Source organism: Salmo salar, chromosome 02 (assembly GCF_965601325.2).
Source record: "Salmo salar chromosome 02, fSalSal1, whole genome shotgun sequence".
Lineage (NCBI taxonomy): Eukaryota > Metazoa > Chordata > Actinopteri > Salmoniformes > Salmonidae > Salmo > Salmo salar.
This window is the reverse complement of record NC_138292.1, coordinates 55,789,505-55,806,765: the sequence shown is the minus strand read 5'-3', so window position 1 is coordinate 55,806,765 and position 17,261 is coordinate 55,789,505. Positions and strand designations below refer to the sequence as shown.

The 17,261-nt window shown below is 42.2% G+C and overlaps 2 protein-coding genes across 4 annotated transcripts in view; one reads left to right on the top strand and one right to left on the bottom strand.

Annotated features, from left to right (window-relative positions):
- The window catches only part of acox1 (acyl-CoA oxidase 1, palmitoyl), a 31,109-nt gene extending 15,320 nt beyond the window's left edge, over positions 1 to 15,789 (bottom strand). The window contains exons 1-5 of one of the 3 annotated variants that reach the window (XM_082965005.1): positions 15,538 to 15,668; positions 13,847 to 14,006; positions 6,091 to 6,251; positions 2,762 to 2,922; positions 840 to 947 (exon numbers count right to left, since the gene is read on the bottom strand). In XM_082965005.1, coding sequence (XP_082821131.1) covers positions 840 to 947; positions 2,762 to 2,876 — 223 coding nt within the window. In that variant the 5' untranslated portion in view covers positions 2,877 to 2,922; positions 6,091 to 6,251; positions 13,847 to 14,006; positions 15,538 to 15,668. Of the gene's footprint in view, positions 1 to 839; positions 948 to 2,761; positions 2,923 to 6,090; positions 6,252 to 13,846; positions 14,007 to 15,537 lie in introns of all 3 variants that reach the window. The other 2 variants (XM_045706183.2, XM_045706187.2) reach the window with 2 other exon arrangements.
- Positions 15,790 to 15,826: 37 nt separating this feature from the next.
- Positions 15,827 to 17,261, top strand: ten1 (TEN1 subunit of CST complex). Its single transcript, XM_014177138.3, has 3 exons — positions 15,827 to 16,015; positions 16,289 to 16,446; positions 16,517 to 17,261. The coding sequence occupies exons 1-3, from the start codon at positions 15,927 to 15,929 to the stop codon at positions 16,678 to 16,680; spliced, it is 411 nt and encodes a 136-aa protein (XP_014032613.1). The 5' UTR covers positions 15,827 to 15,926; the 3' UTR covers positions 16,681 to 17,261.

Genomic DNA, 17,261 nt, shown 5'->3' with positions numbered 1-17,261 from the left:
GCCAAAAAGGTACCTAAAGACTCTCAGACCATGAGAACCACGGTTCTCTGATCTGATAAAACCAAGACTGAACTATTTGGCCTGAATTCCAAGCGTTACGTCTGGAGGAAACCTGGCACCATCCCTACGGTGAAGCATGGCGTTGGCAGCATCATGCTGTGGGGATGTTGTTCAGCAGCAGGGACTGGGAGACTTGTCAGGATCGAGGCAAAGATGAACGGAGCAATGTACACAGAGATCCTTGATGAAAACGTGCTCCAGTGCGCTCAGGTCCTCAGACTGGGGTGAAGGTTCACCTTCCAACAGGACAACGACCCTAAGCACACAGCCAAGACAACGCAGGATAAGTCTCTGAATGTCCTTGAGTGGCCCAGCCAGAGCCCGGACTTGAACCGATCGAACAGCTCTGGAGACCTGAAAATAGCTGTTCAGCAACGCTCCCGATCCAACCTGAGAGCTTGAAGGGATCTGCAGAGAAGAATGGGAGAAACTCCTCAAATACAGGTGCCAAGCTTGTAGCGTCATACCGAAGAAGACTCGAGGCTGTAATCGCTGCCAAAGGTGCTTCAACAAAGTACTGAGTAAAGGGTCTGAATACTTATGTAAATGTGATATTAAAAAAAAAAATAATAATAAATAAAGTTACTGTTTTTGCTTTGTCATTACGGGGTATTGTGTGTAGATTGGGGGGGGGGGGGGGGGGAAGACAATTTAATCCATTTTAGAATAAGCCTGTAACTTAACAAAATGTGGAAAAGGTCAAGGGGTCTGAATACTTTCGAAAGGCACTGTATGTGTATCGGCCATGCCCTGAAGCTAAAGTGTGTGCGTGTACTCACGTCCCCCAGGCCACCACTTGATGGAGGTGATGGTCGGGCTGTTCATGACAAACTCCTGGGTGGCCGGGTCATACGTTGCCGTGGTTTCAAGCCCCCTGAGGTGGGTGCCTAGGCAACGAGAAAGACACCAAATCCCCCAAACACACAACACGTAAAACCAAAGAAAGAGAGTTATCACTAAGTTATGGCAGGAGCACATTGACATTTTAATATTATGCAGTGCAAACCTGACACAAGACTACTCAATCTCAAATAATAATGCAACTTCAAACTTAATATATTTACTGCTGTAAGATAAAGCTATTTGTTGTGTCTAGTGGTATTACTTTGAAGCATTTTTGTTAACCAGTTCCCTCACGCAAATTTTTTTTATATTCTATAGTTGGAAAAGCTTTGTAGGTGTTTGACAGTTCAAAACCAAAGAAAATCCAATCTATTTCTTACAATTTGTGTACGGTTTAGGGCTGTCAAAGTTAACCCGACATGTTTTATGCTGTTCATTTTGCTACTGTTTTATCTCTCAGGTCAAAAGATTTAAACAATGATCCCAGTTGTAGTAGCAGCAGCAGGTTGTGACTAGTTCATGAAGAACATGGACCAGTAGCCTAGGCTAGATCTAATAGCTGTATTATATTCTACATCAACTCAGACCTGGCTGAGCTGTTAGTCTTCTGTGGAACTCATAACATTGTTGGACAGATTTAAATGCTCTTTGTATCCATAGAGCCCGTTCTTTTTCCCCCCCCTATAGTCAATTCTCCAATTAGAAATTGGAACGAATGAAGAACATTGATAAGAGGGAGTAGGCCTACTTAAACATTGAGACTCAATTGCCAGCTGTATGTTTCAGTGACTTTTGTGTTATGGTGAACCATTTTTGATCGATTATTTTGTGTTTCTTTCCTTTACAATCAAAACATAGTATGCCTATAACTAACGCCACTAACTCCATTATTTTAATCGTTTGACAGCCCTATTACGTTTATACAGTGAAGATAGATGTGACGAAGGACGTAGGTTGTCTGTCTTTAAACTCAATATACTTCCAAACACTGTAAGGGGGACAAAAGCGACAGAGGCGGATGGAGGGTAACTGGTTTTGGAAAGGATGTCACTGAGGGTGCTTTACAAGTGGACATGCACGTTCACCGCGGCTGGCAACAAGACTGTGTGAGAACCAGGGGCAGAGCACATTCCAAAGGGAAGCCAATGCGAAGCCGTTCGGCCACAACACGCACTCTCCAAGCCAGCCAGTATTAGTGGTTTTAGTCAGCGTAAAAGCCAGAGTGAAATTTCCTTATTTTTTTTATAGCATTTTAAAAAAAAAGGCCCAGTGCAGTCAAAAATATGATTCCTGTGTTTTATATATAATTCCACACTATGAGGTTGGAATAATACTGTGAAATTGTGAAAATGATAATGCCCTTTTAGTGCAAGAGCTGTTTGAAAAGACAGCCTAAAATGTCATCCTGCTTTGGTGGGATGGAGTTCTGGAATGCCTGGTGACATCAGGCGGTAAATTAGTACCAAACATCTGTCAATAACAGCTCGTTTGAGTATCCCTCTCCATACTAAGACCACTCCCAGACAGTGCTAGCAAAAATCTTGTTTGATAAATTGCTCTTTGCTAAGAAGCCATTTCTGTTTATTTTTGACCATTGAAAACAATCACACTAAGGTAGTTAATTGTTACCCAGAAACAATTTGATATTGAGATAAAAACGGCAGCATGGGACCTTTAACAACACAAACGTTCTGTCTGGGGAGACGTTTTTACGCAAAATTCCCTAACGAGTATGGGAGAGTTTTCTGGTGGCTCGACTCAAATGTCGAAGAGGTTGGGCATGCATCTCTTGTCCACTCCACAGAGCATGTGGGTGACCGGAGGTTGGTGATCAGGTACGGTTTGTTTGGCATTTTACCGTGGCCCATCTCTGTCTGTGCGTAGGTGCCGATGATCTCCAGGTTCCAGGCGGGTATGAAGAATGTCTCCATCTGCTCAGGACTGGCCTGGTTCAGCAGGGTGGGCAGGAACATTCCCAGGTGGAGGTCCAGCGGCTCTGACCGCCCACGGTGCACACAGCTGGGGCAGCGCCAAGAGGAAGGGGTAGGGGATAGGAGGGTAGTTTGAAGGGAGAAGAGGGTAAAGGAAGGATAGGACATTGGGGGGGCATGCAAAATAAGGTATAGCCAAGGGAGAATAATAGACCGTATAATGGTAAATGATAATGGAGAGATAGATGGAAAAGATGGGATTAGAAGTGTTGGTAAATAACATTTTGGGGGCAGAAAGGATGGATGAGGGATGAATAGATGGAGGGATGGGTGAAGGGATGGGGAGGAGTGCAAGAATTCATATAGAAAAATTAACTGAGCTGGTCATGCAAATTGTTGACTGCGGAGAACTGATTAGAATCGTAAGTTCATTCATTCAAAATAACCTTCTCATGCATGATTGTTGCAACACTTCATTTACTTGCCTGAAATGTTAATTTCCAAAAGCAGTGTAACCTGTACTCTCTCATTTCACTGAAAAAACATTTTCAATTCCAAATGAATTTTGAGGAAAACTTTGGGACGTGTTCATTAGGCACCCAAGGGAAGAAAACTGACACAAGGGACACACTGGACTTGCTCCATTAACAAATGGCCAATTTAGTTTTCCATTGTAAAAGTTGTGATTGCATGGCCTCATGAACACAACCCTGAGGTAGTAACATGTCAAATGTGTGACAACCAATACATCTGTCTATGCTAATGCTACCAACTAGTGCAGTGCAACTAGCAGTTTTAAAGCAGACTCTTTAGTCCAGGGGTAGGCAACCCTGTTCCTGGAGGGCCACAGGGACTGCAGGATTTTGTTCCCAGTATGCGCCACACCTGACCAATTGAGCTAATTCAGTCATTGGTCTTCCAGGTTGGTTAAATCAAAAACATGAAGTGCCTGTAAAACTCCAGAATCACAGTTGCCTACCCCTGCTTTAGTTTATAAGGAAGGGTGAAGCAGTTGTAAGGGCATTTAAGGTTAAGACAATAGGCTGTTTTTTATTGACCCAGGATTATTCGACAAAAGCAAAGTCGCGGAAAAAATCTGTGCGATACGTGTTACGGAGACAGCAGGTAGCCTAGCGGTTAAGACTGTTGGGTCAAAAACCGAAAGGTCACTGGCTCAAATCCCCGAGCCGACTAGGTGAAACAAATCTGCCAATGTGCCCTTGAGCAAGGCACTTTTGCTCCAGGGTCACTGTCAATAATGGCTGATCCCTGGCCGGGACCCCACTCTCTGAGGGTGTCGGAGGGATTGTGAAATAAAACTAAACAAACTCATTTCCAATTCACACATACGTACACACTTTTACATGTACGAAATAGGACAAACGTAAACACCTACCTAATTATTATTAATAGATATAGGAGACATTTTCTAAAGATCGGCAACATTTTTATAGGTTCCACGGGTGGATATTTATTTTGTCGAACCTTCTTCATTGCGACAAATGACGAAACCAGTCTTTTTCGAATAAATGCCGATTGTCACAAATTTGAAGGTACACGGGCATGTGACGTCATCACGTAACTATACAAATAATGTTTCTTTGCAGGAAAAGGATTATCCTGACTTTCAAGAGGGCCTGAATTACTTAAAACCTTGCTTTTCTGGTTGGCTGGCAGGTTTCACCATCCAATTATTTCCGATCTACAGGAGTGCAAGTTTCACCATGGCACGGACAGTGGAGATACATTGGCACATGCAAATTATTAGAATATGGAAAATATTTGTAAATTATTGCATTCTATTGATGCTGGCTTTCACGGGCTACCTGAGACATGAAACAGATAGGTGGGAGGGCATACAGGGTGTTGCCAATGTGCAATTTGCCTAAATTGGGTAATGGAGACACTGACCACGACATTTATACTCAGCACTTTAAGGTTTTGCAGATTTTTTGTTGTTGAGGTGTGAGGTCATTTAATCCAGCTGTTTTTATTGACACAAGATAATTAAAATGGAAACGCAAGACAGCAGGTAATTGTGTCTATTTTCTATGCAAACTTTTAAAAATTCTGACACAAAAATCACTTGAAAAGTTTAATGGAAACCTAGCTAGCGAGTTGCTGAGAAGAAGTGAACCAGACCAGAACTCTGAAAAAAGAAGGCCTTCAGAAAATTCTCTAAAGCCAGTCCTAGACATTCCCTAGAGTAGTATTGTCATGGAAATGCCATGGTTACGTGATCGTGAATAATGTCCACTTCGCAGCGTCATAGAAGTGAAACATTGGCAACAAGAGACATCTGGTATGGCAAAAATTGTCTTACATCGCACAGATTTCTCTGCTTTCAGATTAACAATGGGATATTCAGGGATGTGAAACTCAAATCACACTGCATGTTCTTTGGCAGGACAGTGTGTCTTCTCTATCAGTTGAGACTTCGACAGACAAGAACAATTGTTAGGCCTATATTCATTCATCCAAGCTATAAATTCACAAACAGCCAAACAATTAGGCCTACATCCATCCACTCAAATGCACAATTCAGAATGTTAGGTAATTTGCTTAAAAAAGCTCAATTCTACAGTGTTAGGGTTAATCATTTGTAATGAGTAGACTAGATTCAAAGAAAAAAAAATGGGGAGTAGGGTAAAATCAAGACTTAATAGCAATCAGAATTAACTGACATAAGCTTGGAAACAACTCATTAGGCTAATAGGCCACTACTAGCAGCAGGAGAGGAAATAAGAGGTTTGAGGAATGGAATGAAACTAAAAACTAGACGGGAATGGATTGTTTAATATTGTTTAAGCGCAATGTTAGGAATTTTGTTTTGTCCTTCAATTGTTCCTTTTGTCCAAGGTATTGAGCAGGTTATAAGGACTCGAAAAACAGACCGGCAATCATGACATTTTGAATCCTGCATATTAGTTTTGGCTATTCAGTTTAGCTAATAACTATTGAGTTATGCCTACAGTCTGGGCACATTTTGTCTACACAAACAACTACAGTGATCTGTCAAACACCTACAAATAATCACTTTCAATCACAATGTCCACCCCATGATTTGAAAACAATATTAAAAGAAAATCTTACGTCAAGGATCGATAACTGTCCATCCCTAAGCATCCCTGTGACCCATTCCATAATTCAAACATATACTTAGCTAGCTAGTTAACACAATTGCACAAGCACTTTATGTTGTATAAATTGTGATTCTACGTTATCATTATTATATATTCTCTGTATGGGGACTGACCGTGCCCCATCTCTGTCTGGGCGTAGGTGCCCAGGGCCTTGAAGGACTCGGCCAGGGGGACCCACTTCTTGAACTGCTGCTTGTTACACTGGGTGTACAGGGTGGGGAGGAACATGACGAAGTGGAGCCCCAGTGCCTCGTGATGGTGGCCCCGAAACACGCTGAGGGAGGGGAGACACACAGGTTGACGGATGGACAGACTGGGCGGGACCACTCAGCAGGTTTGTGGTCATACTCGTGAAAAAAAAAAAAAAAGGGGGAGGTTCTACCTAAACTTGTCCAATAAGAATGAAATGGAAAACTAAAATGCAAAGTGTTTCGTGCCTACTAAAAAGGACCCAGGTATAGGGTTGACACTAGTGTCAACATGACCTTACTGTAAAAGCAAGGCTTTTTATTTGTTAAAGGGATTCTGCAAGATTCTGGTAATCAATCATGGAAGTCTATAGGTACGCAAGCATAAGCTACTGTACCTATAGACTCCCAGTTTTGCGCTAACGGTAGTTAGCGTTGGCTCGCAAAACTACCTGTAAATGTCCTTCATAATGCACGCAGAGACTTAAAAATAGTACCCACAAGTTTCTGACTCTGGGTAAGTAAAAAAAACACTTAATTGACAGAATCTTGCAGTATCCCCCCTTTAAAGACATGCTCTGGGTCGTAGAAGACCACTAAGTATGTTTCTTTAAACCTTCCCTTTTGGGCTAGATGTGTCAATGTGTAGTTCATACAGTTGAAGTCGGAAGTTTACGTACACCTTAGCCAAATACATTTAAACTCAGTTTCACAATTCCTGACATTTAATCCTTGTAAAAATGCCCTGTCTTAGGTCAGTTAGGATCACCACTTTATTTTAAGAATGTGAAATGTTAGAATAATAGTAGAGAGAATGATTTATTTCAGCTTTTATTTCTATCATCGCATTCCCAGTGGGTCAGAAGTTTACATGCACTCAATTAGAATTTGTAGCATTGCCTTTAAAATTGTTTAACTTGGGTCAAACATTTTGGGTAGCCTTCCACAAGCTTCCCACAATAAGTTGGGTGAATTTTGGCCCATTCCTCCTGACAGAGCTGGTGTAACTGAGTCAGGTTTGTAGGCCTCCTTGCTTGCACACGCTTTTTCAGTTCTGCCCACACATTTTCTATAGGTCTGTGGCCACTCCAATACTTTGGAAGTATGCTTGGGGTCATTGTCCATTTGGAAGACCCATTTGTGACCAAGCTTTAACTTCCTGACTGATGTCTTGAGCTGTTGCTTCAATATATCCACATACTTTTCCTTCCTCATGATGCCATCTATTTTGTGAAGTGCACCAGTCCCTCCTGCAGCAAAGCACCTCCACAACATGATGCTGCCACCCCCGTGCTTCACGGTTCTTCGGGTTGCAAGCATCCCCCTTTTTCCTACAAACATAACAATGATCATTATGGCCAAACAGTATTTTTGTTTCATCAGACCAGAGGACATTTCTCCAAAAAGTACAATCTTTGTCTCCATGTGCAGTTGCAAACCATAGTTTGCGGTTTTGGAGCAGTGGCTTCTTCCTTGCCGAGCGGCCTTTCAGGTTATGTCGATATAGGACTCGTTTTACTGTGGATATAGATACTTTTGTACCCATTTTCTCCAGCATCTTCACAAGGTCCTTTGCTGTTGTTCTGGGATTGATTTGTACTTTTCGCACCAAAGTACATTCATCTCTAGGAGACAGAACACGCCTCCTTCCTGAGCAGTATGACAGCTGTGTGGTCCCATGGTGTTTATACTTGCGTACTATTGTTTGTACAGATGAACGTGGTACCTTCAGGCATTTGGAAATTGCTCCCAAGGATGAACCAGACTTGTGGAGGTCTAGAATAAATTTTCTGAGGTCTTGGCTGATTTCTTTTGATTTGCCCATGATGTCAAGCAAAGAGGCACTGAGTTTGAAGGTAGGCCTTGAAATACATCCACAGGTACACCTTCAATTGACTCAAATTATGTCAATTAGCATATCAGAAGCTTCTAAAGCCATGACATCATTTTTTGGAATTTTCCAAGCTGTTTAAAGGCACAGTCAACTTAGTGTATATAAACTTCTGACTCACTGGAATTTTGATACAGTGAATTATAAGTTAAATAATCTGTCTGTAAACAATTGTAAACAACAGTTGGAAAAATGACTTGTGTCATGCACAAAGTAGATGTCCTAACCGACTTCCCAAAACTATAGTTTGTTAACAAGAAATTTGTGGAGTGGTAGCAAAACTAGTTTTAATGACTCCAACATAAGTGGATGTAAACTTCTGACTTCAACTCTACATGCATAATCTATGATCAGAATTACTGTCTTACCTCGATTAGCCACGAAATCCCTAGTTTGAAAGCAACTGTCTACATGAAGCTGTGCAGTGCCATTTTACCCCACATGGGCCAGCCCCCTAGCAATTAAGAATTCTAGCCAATGAGCTTCAGCTCCTCACCATTTGAGTGACAGCTAGCAAGACGTGCGCACACATACATGAGAGTAACAGAGAGCAATAATGTGGTGCACATGTGTGATATAGTACACCATTTTGGGGGGTTTACTTTTGGCTCGTAAGCACTACTTTCAGAAGTACTGGCTAAAAAGTATACAAAAAGTACCAGAGAATCTCTAACACTAGAAAAAAATTGACATTGGACAAACCCAATCCCTTTAGTTTCACTACAAAATGTGCTCTGATTTGCCTCATCTCCAATTTGCTCATCATCATTGTCATACTGAGAAATAGATGTTATCAAATGAGATACAAAGAGAAAATATAGGCTCCTGGCTGAGGACTTTAATATGTAACTAACTAACTTTTATAAGTGAAAGGGTAGGACATAGCTTTCACTTATAAAAACTGCCAATTCACCTCATCAAGTATGTTTAGCCTTAAATAGCCCAAGTCAAGTATAAAAGTCAGACAGTTCTAATCTTGATGTGACCTTTGCTCTGCCTAGAGAGATGGTGCTGTCCTGCAGCAGTACTCCATGACTCACACATAGTAGGGATGGGGTTTTGAAATCATTTCACTATTCGAATAGTATCAGGAATTTGTCGGATATACATTCTTTTTTTTTTTTTAAAGCTGAGCACTGCTACGCGAGGGAGAGTCTGGCGCTCTATTGCTGCAACTGCGGAGGGGCCTTGTGTGTGATCAGAATGGAGGGCGCAGACGGAGAGTTCTCTCTCCACTTGCTACAGATCGAGTCTCTTTGATTGGCCAACATAAAACAAGCTACACATACGTGAAGGCCACCGGAGGTCACACGTCATTAAAACTACATTGAAAAGTTTGTTTTATTAAATGAATCATTTGAAATGTCATGGTATATCCTTGTATGTAACAATGTCACATTCTAATTTCATTTTGGGAAAAAAAAAAACATTTCAGTGATAACATTTCCAGACGGGTCGACCCCAAGTGGTAAGAGTAGGCAACAACACCTCCGCCACGCTGACCCTCAACACAGGGCCCCCCAGTGGGTGTGTGCTTACCCCCCCTGTGTGGCCACGCACGACTCAAACTCCACCATCAAGTTTACTGATGACACGACTGTGGTCGGCCTGATCACCAACGACGATGAAACGGCTACCAGGGAGGAGGTCAGAGACCTGGGAGTGTGGTGCCAGGACAACAACCTCTCCCTCAACGTCAGCAAGACCAATGAGCTGATCTTAGACTTCAGGAAACAGGGGCAGGTGCACACCCCCATCCACAGTGAAGACGCTGTAGTGGAGCTTGTCAAGAGCGTCAAGTTTCTCTGTGTCCTATTCACTGAGGACTTAACATGGTCCCCTAACACCAGACCAGTCGTGAGGAAGGCACGGCAATGCTTCTTGGCCCCTGAGATCTTCAGGAACTTTTACTGCTGCACAATTGAGAGCATCCTGACAGGTTGTATCACCGTCTGGTATGGCAACTGCAGGGCCTTCCGGTCACGAGCGATGCAGAGGGTGGTGCGGATGGCCCGGCGCAAACCTGGGGGCGAGCTCCCAGCCATCCACAATGTACATGCCAGGCGGTGTCTGAGAAAGGCCCAAAAAAATTGTCAGAGACTCCAGCTACCCGAGACATGGAGTGTTCTCCAAGCTCCCGTCCAATAAGCTGTACCGGTGCATCAAGGCTCAGACAAACCTCCTAAACAGCTTCTATCCCCTGGCCATGAGACTTAAAATGGTGAACAACTACTGGTCTCCCTCTCCTACAGAATATCCACACTGACTATGACCATCCACAAGTCTCTAACCACTCAGACAACTTACGCTCCTGCAAAAAAGATTATTGATCCGATTACTACCATTACGCTGCTGTCCACTGATGATTGATTTCCATTACCATAAGTATTTATCTATACTGAACTAAAATAGTGTTGGTCCCATGTGTCATGAGCTGAAATAAAAGATCCCAAAAATGTTGCACACTCACAAAAAGCTTCTCTCAAATTCTGCATAAATTTGTTTGCATCCCTGTTAGTGAGCATTTCTCCTTTGCCAAGATAATCCATCCACCTGACCGGTAACCTAGTGGTTAGAGTGTTGGGCCAGTAACCGAAAGGTTGCTCGATCGAATCCCTGAGCTGACAAGGTAAAAATCTGTCGTTCTGCCCCTGAACAAGGCAGTTAACCCACTGTTCCTAGGCCACCATTGTAAATAAGAATTTGTTCTTAACTGACTTGCCTAGTTAAATAAAGGTTAGATAAAAAAATAAAGGTGTGACATATCAAGAAGCTGATTAAACAGCATGATCATTACACAGGTGCTTGGATTAAATGGGAACAATTAAAAGGCCATTCTAAAATTTGCAGTATTGTGTCACAATGCCACCGATGGTTTGACTGAGCGTGCAATTGGAAAGCTGACTGCAGGAATGTCCATCAGAGCTGATGCCAGATAAATTAACATAAATGTATCTACCATAAGCCACCTCCAACGTCATTTTAGAGAATTTGGCAAAGTCCAACCAGCCAGCCTCGGTTTGCTGATGTCAATGTTGTGAACAGAGTGCCCCATGGTGGCGGTGGGGTTATGGTATGGTTAGACATAAGCTATGAACAACGAACACAATTGCATTTTATCAATGGCAATTTGAATGCACAGAGATGCTGTCACGAGCTCCTGAGGCCCATTGTCGTGCCATTCAGCCAACGGCATCACCTCATGTTTCAGCACGATAATCCAAGGCCCCATGTCGCAAAGATCTGTACACAATTCATACTCACCAGACATGTCACCCATTGAGCATATTTGGGATGCTCTGGATCCATGTGTACGACCACGTGTTCTACTTCCTGCCAATATCCAACAACTTCGCACAGCCATTGAAGAAGAGTGGGACAACATTCCACAGGCCACAATCAACTCTATGCGAAGGAGATGTGTCGCGCTGCATGAGGCAAATGGTGGTCACACCAGATACTGACTGGTTTTCTGATCCACACCCCTACTTTTTTTTTTTTTTTTTTTTTTAAAGGTATATGTGACCAACAGATTCTTATCTGTATTCCCAGTCATGTGAAATCCATAGATTATGGCCTAATGAATTTATTTCAATTGACTGATTTCTTTATATGAACTGTAACTCAGTAAAATCTTTGAAATTGTTGAGTTTATATTTTTGTTCAGTATAGTTTCAAGTTACGTTTATTCGCCACGTGCACAGGATAAAACGGGTATAAAACAGTACAATGAAATTCTTTGACAGCTCTTTCCCAACAATGCAGTGATAATATAGATAATAAAATAAAAACCACACAAGAACTACAATGAGAGTTAAAGACGTTGCTGGATATTGGCGGGCACGGGAATACGCTGTCGTACACGTCAACCCAGAGCATCCCAAACATGCTCAATGGGTGACATGTCTGAGTATGCAGGCCATGGAAGAACTGGGACATTTTCAGATTCCAGGAATTGTGTACAGATCCTTGCGACATGGGGCTGTGCATTATCATGCTGAAACATGTGATGGCAGCGGATGAATGGCACGACAATGGGCCTCAGGATCTCGTCATGGTATCTCTGTGCATGCAATGTGCCATCCATAAAATGCAATCGTGTTCGTTGTCCGTAGCTTATGCCTGCCCATACCATAACCCCACCGCGGGTCACTCTGTTCACAACGTTGACATCAGCAAACCGCTCTCCCACACGATGCCATACATGTGGTCTGCGGTTGTGAGGCCCGATAGACTTACTGCCAAATTCTCTAAAACGATATTGGATGCAGCTTACGGTAGAGAAAAATATTCAATTCTCTGGCAACAGCTCTGGTGGAAATCTCTGCAGTCAGCATGCCAATTGCATGCTCCCTGTGGCATTGTGTTGTGTGACAAGACAGTACATTTTAGAGTGGTCTTTTATTGTCCCCAGTACAAGGTGCACCTGTGTAATGATCATGCCGTTGAATCAGTTTCTTGATATGCAACACCTGTCAGGTGGATGGATTATCTTGGCAAAGGAGAAATGCTCACTAACAGGGATGTAAACAAATTTGTTCACAAAATTGAGAGAAATAAGCTTTTTGTGCGCATGAACATTTTATGGGATCTTTTATTTCACCTCATGAAACCAATACTTTACAGGTTGCGTTTATTTTTGTACTATTACTGTACTGTTGGGTAGAGCTCTCAAGTTAAGCATTTCACTGTACTTGTGCATGTGACAAAACTTGATTATAAAATATAATTACCCCCACTCGCTAAAAATGATACTTTCAAGTATTCTAATACTAATGTTCAGATATTCGAATAAGCATGCACATCCCTAACACACACACACAACCTTTATAGCCACATGGCAGAGTGCCAGGGTCTTGCCCCATTGGCAACACTATAACAGTGCATAAAACTACAGTACTGTAACATTCCTATTGCTTCACCATATACACACACACACACACACACACATATATATATATATATATATATATATATACACATATATATAAATAAAACACACTTTGATCAGGAAGAGACCAACAAACTCCTCGTAAGATGACAACGCAATTACTCGTGGGGCTAATAGCAGGCAATACATTAGCATGGGATGTGAAGAAGACTTTAGTATATAGGTAAAAGGCTTAGAGACTGTTTGTGTAATTTCAGCAAATGCTGTGTTTTGCTTCAGTGTGTACAAAGCCGCATCAATACAGCCATCTGCACTTCAAACCTCAAAACAAGCATGAGAAACCTCATCGATGTTTGTCATGCTGTGTTTTCCATTAGAACTTTCTGTGAAATGTTAAGAAAGAAAAGGAGAAAAAAAACATGAAATGTGTGAAGGAGTGATGACTGGAGGATACCAGGAAGTATGACGTTTGCTTTGATCATCCCAAACCCTTACAGAATTCATACAGTCCAGTGAAACCAAATCCTGCTTGTAATTAACAAAACTAGCCCAAATGATCTTCAATTCCTCACCTTTCATTACTTTCACCTGCATCGGTCATTACACCTAACAGGTTAGCTGACAGGAAGACAACTCTATGGACAAAACCTTATATCGATTTTCACATTTCTAGTTGTGATGTGCAGGTCCATAGCATTTACATTGACGTCATTTAACAGACTCTCTTATCCAGAGCGACGTACAGGAGCAATTAGGGTTAAGTGCCTTGCTCAAGGGCATATCGCCATATTTCGGGATTCAAACCAGCAACCTTACGGTTACTGGCCCAATGCTCTTAACCGCTAGGCTACCTGCCGCCCATAGCAGATAGCTGGTCTGGGTCTGTGTCCCAGCCTTACCTCTTGTAGCAGTAGATTTCCTCAGGGTCTGAGATGCCATACTCTCTGAGCTTCAGGATCATCTGGGCACTCTTCTTCACGGCGGCATCATATCGCTCGCTCCTGGACAGGAAGTTGAGGTCCTCACTTTGGAAGTCTGGGTCACTGATCACCAGTGACTCTGTGGGGGATAGAGAAGTTTGGGAGATTAAGACATCGTCGGAAACCCAGGCTTCTCACAAAAAAATGGGATTTTGGAAGGGTGGCCATGCGAGACTAGGTCGAACATTATGTGCAAATTGTGTAGTATTACCATTGGATAAATAAATGGATCTAATATCATTAGCTACATTTCTATCTGCAACATAATACACCCCTGCTCAACCATAGATCGGCTGTAGTGGAAAAATAAGAAACACTAGCCAGCTTCTCTGCGACTCTTTCTGTGTAGCTGTGTACAATAACAGCAGGGCTTCTTTCGTGAAATACTAATGACAGGTAGCCTAGTGGTTAGAGCGTTGGGCCAGTAACCGAAAGGTTGTTAGATCAAATTCCCGAGCTGACAAGGTAAAAATCTGTCGTTCTGCCTCTGAACAAGGCAGTTAACAGTTCCTAGGCATCATTGAAAATAACAATTTGTTCTTAACTGACCTAGTTAAATAAAAACTTGTGTTCAACTGGCTTTTCTACTGTAAAGATTGGAACCATATCTTTCACTATGTAATAGGTCACTGCATCCATTATCTCAGATAATATTGAGTAACAAATTACATTTGCTGGTGGTTTGAAAATGATGCGGCTATGGTAGTTTGTCTTTTAGCAGACGTTTTGGGTATCTACCGACTGGAATCGGCATTGCGTCGTTTCAGTTACAGGTGAACGTGTACTTCTGCTTTTCGTAGCAATTGTCTTTCGACACATTTTGCACAGGACATTCGTTTGCTTAACAGCAGACCTCTTGAACCCGAACCACTTCCATATTACTGAGAAAAAATATTGCTGCCCTTTTTGGGGATGATTTCATCCTCACGAGAGGCTGAGCTGGCTGCCTGGTGGAACTCTTACCGTTACACTTCTCCGGCGTGGTTACAATTTGTGAAAGGCTGTACCTTTGTGATTGTATTGTCACGCAATTGGGAAATGATTCGACATTGGGCTGACAAAGAGACAAGTGAGATGTTGCATTTGTAAAACGTTACAACATTATAAGAGAACCTCGATTCTTGCGATACAGGCATTTTCCAAATCGCACTAAAACATAAACTCGAATATATCGAGAGAGAGAAAAACTCGATATATCGCCCAGCCCTTGCAAGTGACCCTAACATGCTAGTTAGCGAGGTTGCTGCAAGCTGGCTATGTTATCTGGCAATGCACAAATCAGAGCCTTGTTTACACAAACAGCATGCACAAGTTACAATGAATGCAAAAAAATTGGCCTTAATCTTGTCATTGGCTCACAATTATAAAACAACAACTGACTGGTTATAACTACTGTTACAACAACAGATAACCAACTGTCTAACCTAGCCTAGGCAGCAGATATAGCGCCCACTATCGGTTGTCTAGGCTATGTATATCCAACCTTCTCCAATGTAGGTCAGCTAGCTAGTTATGAACTTGTTTCGTTAGCTAGCTAGCTGCTAGTTCAATGTTTTGTTCACCAGATAGGCTACACATACGAGACACGATACAAGACATTCCAACCTTACCAATCTCTCTTCTTCTTTTGGTCTTCTCGATGCCTCCGTCCAGAATATGTGTGAGTTTCTCCACGTCAAATGTAGCATTCTCACGCTCTCTAGTTATGTCAGGATTCATGGCGAAATAAATAATATTTGCCCTTGCAAAAGACGACGTTGCGTGTGGCAATAAAATGTGAGCTATGTAATCTTAGGACTACATGAACCAAGCTCAGCACTGCAATAAATGGAGCCTGAATAATTATTGACGACTTCCTGAATGGCTAGAAAAGGGGGCGAGTAAAAAAAAATCAGGTTATGTGACGTTGTGAAACATTACGGCCTTGAACTGACAAAACACCCGTCTGGCATCTTTATAGTATTTGGCATATTTTACCCGTTGATAACTTATTGATAAGATGCTTCCATCACCTGCAGTCTTTCATTTCCTTTGGGAAGTCAACTTTGGTGCAGTCAAGGAGGGAGATTCAGTGAGAACATTTGGAAGGTGAGGAGTGTCTACCGTAGGAGGTTGGTGCACCTTCATTGTTAAGAAAGGGTTATGACTAGAGAGAAACAGTGGAATGGTATCAAATACACGAACCGCATGGTTTCCAGGTGTTCGATGCCATTCCATTTGCTCCGTTCCGGCCGTTATTATGAGCCGTTCTTCCGTCAGCAGCCTCCCATGATACTATCTTTAACACACCATGTATAATCGTAGTTAATGATTTGTTATCCCTTTTGGATTGCGTGGCTAACATACTAGTTCATTTTCTAGATTGGTGAGTTACCAACCAGAGGAATCGAAGGCTACACTGTCTATCCAGCATGCAGCAAGACAGCATCAAGTTGTTGTTCAGACTACATTTGTGGAACCCTTTGACCCCATCATTGGAGCCCAGTACATAGTTCTGGGCGAGATTGAAAAAGCAGAGGGTAAGATTAGGTTTTTATTTGGTTTATATGCTTTGCAACTCCCAAAACCCACTTACCTATCTCTTCACAGGAGGTGATGGTGTGATGGTCCATGCCCGTGTACTGAACTGTGTGGACGGGGTGAACCTAGCCCTGCTACAGAGAGGTGTCAATGAACAGAGGAGCTACTTCAGAGAGAGGGGGGAGAACAAGGGAGATGCTACTACTGCTGCTCAGCCACGTGCTCCTCTCTGACCTGGACCCAAATAAGAATTAATCTGTCACAATGCTGCGCTGATACAGTGCTACTGGTGTAAAGTTATGAACCAGGTTGAATATAATGTTATTTTGTACATGTTGTAATGTTTATGACCTCATTTATACCTCAGATGGATTGTGTCAGAAGGTCATATTTTATTATGGTTGGGACATTTTCCCAAATAGCCGATTACATGGAGATGTCAAGGATTATGAGACTGTGCCTCTAGCTAATTTAGAATGGCGAAGGGTAGAATTACACTATAAAAAAATCCTGATTGATACATAAAAGCTGCTTGTTCTGGTGCACTGTAAAGTCCTGCCTTTATTTGTCATACGATATCAGTTCTGGAAGACACCCTCTTCCTCCTGACAGAGTTTGGCAGGTTCATTGAATGTTGGGTCAGGTGTATGAAGTAGGTCAAGAAAATGCATACTTACATTCTTATTGTAGCTAATCTAAGATAAGAGAGAATGTTTGATGTGGCCATTTATGCAATGGTTACATTTGTGAATGAAAACTGATATGTAGTTTGGAAATGTATCTTTGTGAGAAACATAAATTCTTCTTGATTTGA

Coding starts and splice junctions, on each gene's coding strand:
- ten1 (XM_014177138.3), top strand. CDS start 15,927: ATGCTTCCATCACCTGCAGTCTTTCATTTCCTTTGGGAAGTCAACTTT. Junction 16,016..16,288: donor TCAGTGAGAACATTTGGAAG/GTGAGGAGTGTC, acceptor TTCATTTTCTAG/ATTGGTGAGTTACCAACCAG. Junction 16,447..16,516: donor CGAGATTGAAAAAGCAGAGG/GTAAGATTAGGT, acceptor ATCTCTTCACAG/GAGGTGATGGTGTGATGGTC.